Source organism: Micropterus salmoides, unplaced genomic scaffold, assembly GCF_014851395.1.
Source record: "Micropterus salmoides isolate LMB-PRFRI ecotype aquatic unplaced genomic scaffold, ASM1485139v1 Ms_hic_scaffold_16, whole genome shotgun sequence".
In the NCBI taxonomy this organism is placed as follows: domain Eukaryota; kingdom Metazoa; phylum Chordata; class Actinopteri; order Centrarchiformes; family Centrarchidae; genus Micropterus; species Micropterus salmoides.
In genome coordinates, this window is record NW_024040707.1 from 19074537 (window position 1) to 19080527 (window position 5991).

Here is a 5991-nt window from a genome sequence, read left to right on the forward strand (position 1 = left end):
GTCATGAGAAGGACATAATGCCCATCACAATAGAGGTGCAGCAACTAACAAACTAATAAACTGTCAGAGTGAAGACACAACAGGTTAAAAAACAGATTTTTCCCCTAGCCACAACCATAATTGTTCATCATATGCTGGTGTTATATATTTTCACCATGTTTTTCATGTTGTTTTGAATGTGAGGAGAAATCATTTTGAATATTTGCAGAAGTTTGAAAGTGAATTTCCTCTGAGATATAAAAATGTCAGCTGATCATGTTTGTGTATTGTTTTGATGCCATTTCAACACAACCCTCTGGAGTATGGGCGCAGAGGCAAATATATATAGCCACTATGGCCCGTGGAAAAGAGAACTCTCGGATTCAACAGCGACGGCAAGATAAAGAGATCATAGAAACCAGCAGAAACTGTTACTGCCAGCGTTTTGTTTCCATGCATGAAAGGAGAAAAGCGTTGAGCTCAGCATAATCCTTTCGGAGGGGCAGCTCCGTACCTCTGGCTGCCCTGGTCAGCATGATGCTCCAGTGCAGAAGCTCAATGCCAGGCCTGCTCTCCCCTCTTCCTCTCCAACCGTGGATTTTCCACCGCTTTATCTGACCTGAGCCTCCAAACCCGCCCAGCACACACACACAATGTAAAACTGTGCCTAATCAGTTCTGCTGCCACAAACCTAATTTGTACCAATCTAGAATACAAGCGGAGAAATGGAGAAATTGCTCGTGCTTTTTGGTGACCACGGCCTTGGTTGGAGTGAATGTGAACTGTTGATCGAACATTACAGAGGAGACAATGAAAACAAAGTCATGGAAAGTTAGTGGAAAGGTGGACATTGTAATAAATTCTGTCATTGTAAAAAAATATATATATCAAAACGATTGGAAACCAAGCAAAACTCCACTTCTACCTGCTCACAGGTTCTGCCCACCACATGCCCACTTGCTTTTCTGTTTTCAGGGTTGAAGGTCAGTTTCTCACAGGGGCTTTTCAGTCAGTGGTGTTATGAATATGATTCTCTACCACTTTGTTTGTGCTTGTCCTCACCACATAAGTTCAAACTCAAGTCATATATTTCAAAAGTAGCCTCACCCTTCAACTGCAGTGTGTTGAGAGCTTCCCTACATGAATAAGTAAAGTAATTATCATGGTCCACTTGCAACCCATTACTACAGATTCAGAGTAATCTCTACAATGAGGTGGGTGGATCCATCCCCAAAGTGTCAGTACTACTGATACGAAGTCTTGTTTTCAGTCAATACAAAAATAAAATGGATCCATCACATGTTAGATCACATTGTGGGCACATGAAGACTCTCCTTAGTGTTGCAATATTTGTATCTTTTCTGCTGTTGTGAGCATGCACACAGTGATCTCTTCTTTAGTTCAGATTATTCACACGATGAACTTTTGTTATTTATCATTAAAATCTGTCTTGTGGTTAAACCTGTATGTGATTAAGTTGTTAACAGAATAGTAAAATGTGTCACCCTTAATTATTTGGAAATTGTTTTTGGTGGTAATTAAAAACTGTTCTTAAGTTGCCAATGAAAGGCATAGTTCAGGACATATCTCTTTCTGATAGCACACAGGGAGGTCATGGCAGGAGAAGGGTTAAATTATTTTGTTTTGATTTGTAGTATTGTGCGCTGGCCCCTCCCCTGGGCTTGGTGAGGCTGCTGTGGCCCTGGGGTATTATAAAAAGGCCTCTGAGCTCCCCCTGCTCTGGTAAAGAGGCTGAATGTCTGCAGGACATGCTTAACGTTTGTCTATCCATGTTCTTCTTCTAACAACCTGCAGGGTTGGCACATAGATGCACAGAGACTGGCGTGTTGCTCCACTCAGGAGCTCTCTATGACAGAAATCAGAATTCAGAAGGCACAGCAGCAGATTGTTCTCAGTTGCATGAGAGTTACATGTTGAGCAGTTTATGTGTTGTTGCATTTAGCTTTAGAGAAGCACTTTCTGTTTGAGGGCTGATTTTTGTCATTTGCTGTGTTTTTTGGTCTTAAACAGTTGTTGTTGTGGAGAAACATCTCCTTTTAGTTGATCAGGTTGTTTTTCTGTTGATTTTTTATCCCTCCATTGCTTAGAGGTTGCTTTTTGACCTTTTGCCACCATGTGGGAGTTCAGGTCCATGTCTTTCTGGCGGGCGGTGTTCGCCGAGTTCTATGGCACCATGTTCTTTGTATTCTTTGGGTTGGGGGCAGCCCTCCGCTGGACCACCGGGCCCCATAATGTTCTCCATGTTGCCTTTTGCTTTGGGCTGGCGGCTGCCACCCTCATCCAGTCCATCGGCCACATCAGTGGAGGACACATCAACCCAGCTGTTACCTTTGCCTACCTGATTGGCTCCCAGATGTCCCTGTTCCGTGCTTTCTTCTACATCATAGCCCAGTGTCTTGGAGCACTGGCTGGTGCTGCCGTGCTCTACGGAGTCACACCCAGCAACATGAGGGGAAACCTTGCACTCAACACGGTAAGATTACCTGCCAGTCACTGTAACACTACATGCGTTATTACAAGGAGGCTGACTCTCACTTTTGTTTTACAAATGGCAGCCTACATTAAGTGTTTCACATACACTGACTATTTAATATTAAGATGAATGACTATAAATTACATAATGTGCAAATTAAGTATTATCTGTACACATAATTGCAAATTCTGTCTAGTCTGACATAAGGTCATTAAAAGATAAACATCACAATGTGCATGTATGTATAAAAAACTTTAAAATTGTGTGTTTTTCATTCATGCACTAACATCATTAATTTCATCACTCTTTCTTCCCATCTTTCAGCTGCAGCCAGGCATCAGCCTGGGCATGGCCACCACCATGGAGGTCTTCCTCACCCTGCAGCTTGTCGTCTGCATCTTTGCCGTGACTGATGAGAGGCGCAACGGACGCCTGGGATCTGCTGCTCTGGCCATCGGCTTCTCTGTGCTCATGGGACATCTTCTCGGGGTAAGAACCACCTGGGGGGTTTGAGAAGTTTGAAACTGCTCACTGGGTTCATGCAAAGATCTGACCATTGTTTTACATATACACATTTACACTCTTAACCAGGAACTACTCTCTGTGTCTTTCTCTTAGATGTACTACACTGGAGCAGGAATGAACCCAGCAAGGTCCTTCGCCCCTGCTGTGCTGGTCAGGAATTTTGTCAACCACTGGGTAAGATGATCACATCTGTACATTTGACACTATAAACTCTTGCAAACAATATAATGTGTTCAAACTCGCAAAATAACGCATTCTGATATTTATCTGTCACGACAGGTGTACTGGGTGGGACCCATGATTGGTGGTGCCATGGGTGCTCTGGTTTATGACTTCATGCTGTTCCCCCGCATGCGCGGCCTCTCTGAGAGGCTCGCCATGCTGAAGGGCACCCGGCCCCCAGAGGCTGAGGGCCAGCAGGAGACGAGGGGAGAGCCCATCGAGCTCAAGACACAGGCCCTATAAGCCTGGTGAAGAAGATTGGCATTCTGACCCCCATCCCTCACCCCATAATCTGCACCCTCAGTTCCCGGTCCATCCTCAGCCCACTCAGAATTTCTGCACACATACCTCCTCCCCGCCTCCACACATGCTAACACATCCCAAACACCTTTGTTATCCTTGTTCTGCATCCAGAACTGGACCTACTGATTTACAGTAGGCCCACAGCCCTGACCTTTTCACCTGATTTCACCTCTACCCATCCTTCCTCCTCCTCCTCCTCCCCCCCCCCCCCCCTTGGACTGCAGGACAAAGATGGAGGGTTAGAAGAAGACTTGCCACTGAAGGAAGCACCCTGTGCCCTGTGGTGTGGGGAGTCAGTTACTCCTGGCTGACAGGTGGCTACAACTGCTCAGGACAGGGGCCTCTCTCTCTTTCCCTTTCTCTCTCTTTCTGTTTTTCTCCCTATTTCGTAGTCTGCTAGGAGTGAAGCTACAGTAGAGCAGTGGACTTCTGCATGCTTTTCCATTTTGATCCAGTGTGATCTCGCCCTTTGTTTTGTTTCGTTATTGAACTTTGGGTAAATTACATGTACGTATTGTACTTTACCAGTATTTATTTGTCTCTCATTCTTTTTTTCCCCCAGTTATGTGTGTGTGTGTGTGTGTGTGTGTGTGTGTGTGTGTGTGTGTGTGTGACAGAGAGTGAGTGTGCATGCAGGTCTATGTGTATGCGCGTGTGCTTGTTTTAATTGATCATTTTTTGATCATTCTGTAATATTTTTTCCCCCCATACCAGCATATTTTAGGGAAAGATGCGGCCTTTTCCACCCCCTCACTGATACTGCAAAAGTTCAATAGATGCCATGTTTAGAGTGATGCCCTTTTTATATCAGATGAAAATAATTTGCCTTTGAGTCAAGTCTTCAAGTCAAATTCATTCAGTTTAGAGTTTGTGTCTCATTTAGTGAAGCGCACACACATTCATATCTTTATTCAACTAAACAAAACTATCTGGTATTTCCAGAACTCAGTCTTCCATGAAGTTACAATTACAAACACTTGAAATGGTATAATTACCACCAAATCTGTTCCCCATTATTTTATAAGTGGGAAGTATGCAGGTTTGTACCACACTTTGTATTTGTGTTGGGTTACATTTTAAATGACTTTCTGAAATGAGCTTTGCTTTTAGAGCAGCGCTTATCACAGATTCATGTACAGGTGTGTGATAGTTGGTTTGCTTTTACTTTTGCGTGTCTGCCATGGAAAAACAAAGAAAGCAAACCTGACGAGCTGTCGTGAGGAACAAACGTTTCCTAGTTGAATTGTGTTGTTTGGCACGACTGAAGAGTCTTTGTTACATCAACTTGAGGTTAGAAACGAAAGAGTGCATGAGGTGTGGTGGCTTGTTGCTGGTGTTGGCAAACACCTGGTGCCTTCTCTTTTCTATGCTGAGCTGGGTGGCTCTTTGGGAGTGAGATGGTTTTATTGGACAAGCCTCTCTCTTATATTTGGGAGAAGAGAGAAGGTCACCGTGAGGCGACTGAAATCTTTAGTGTGTTTGTACAGGGTGATAAATGTACACCTTTATTTTCATACAATCTACACTAGAGAGAATGAACTTTGAAGGTGAAGCTCTACATTGGCCTGGTGTCCCCTCTCTCTTCCATCCCTCCTTCATTCACCCTACCTCCTCCCTTTGTTTACGAGGCAGCCATCTTGTTCTGCTCTAATGAGGGGACATCTAAAGCTGCTGGGATGGAGGGAAGGGGATGGGGCACTGAGATAAGTTATTTAGTAATTTGACAAATTTCACCAGAGCAGTTACTGAACCAGACATGTAAGCTGATTCTCTCTCTGCTTCCTCTACATAACCTTTTTTTTCAGTGTGATTTCCCTGGCAGTGGTTGAGTAGAATTTACATTTTAGTGACATGTTGAAATTAGAATTTGTGTTCTAATGGAAAAGCTTTGTGATGTACAGTGTAAAGTTTTCTTTTTTATTTTAAACATTTCATGATTGTTGAAACTGGATGGTTAGGAAATATAATATGCTAGTTATGCAATGTCTCCTCTTTGGCTGATGGATTATGGAAGTGATGCCAATTATGTTATACACCATTATGCTTTCATTCAATGGACAGCCTTTATGGTACCTTCCCAATCACAATGCCATTGATTTATTATTTTTATATGTCCAAAAAATCTGAAAATTCTTATGTTTCCAATCCCTTTTTTGTCTGTTTTCTTTTAGACTGATAATATAGTAGAACAATATGTATTTAAACAGATGGTTCCAGACAGGATAAAACTACATTTGGTCCATTAGATGTTTATCATATATGACATATTCCTTTCACCTCTGAGAACTAAACCCAGTAACCATTTACATACACATCTGCCAATCAGATGAGGTTATTTCTGATACCACCATGGCAGTGAAAGATGCGATTGAGCAGTGTTTCAAAATTTGGCACAAACAGCTGTGATATCAGTCAAGGTTGACTTAAGGGACATAACTATTTTCTTCTTAATAAATTCACAAAAAATA

The 5991-nt window shown here is 42.7% G+C and overlaps 1 protein-coding gene across 1 annotated transcript; it reads left to right on the forward strand.

Annotated features, from left to right (window-relative positions):
* The first annotated feature begins 1825 nt into the window (after window positions 1-1825).
* On the forward strand, window positions 1826-3622 carry mipa (major intrinsic protein of lens fiber a). The gene is made up of 4 exons (XM_038721559.1): window positions 1826-2473; window positions 2798-2962; window positions 3092-3172; window positions 3278-3622. Exons 1-4 carry the CDS (start codon window positions 2114-2116, stop codon window positions 3461-3463), a joined length of 792 nt encoding a protein of 263 aa, XP_038577487.1. The 5' UTR covers window positions 1826-2113; the 3' UTR covers window positions 3464-3622.
* The last annotated feature ends 2369 nt before the right edge of the window (window positions 3623-5991 follow it).

Coding starts and splice junctions, on each gene's coding strand:
- mipa (XM_038721559.1), top strand. CDS start 2,114: ATGTGGGAGTTCAGGTCCATGTCTTTCTGGCGGGCGGTGTTCGCCGAG. Junction 2,474..2,797: donor GAAACCTTGCACTCAACACG/GTAAGATTACCT, acceptor CCCATCTTTCAG/CTGCAGCCAGGCATCAGCCT. Junction 3,173..3,277: donor GGAATTTTGTCAACCACTGG/GTAAGATGATCA, acceptor CTGTCACGACAG/GTGTACTGGGTGGGACCCAT.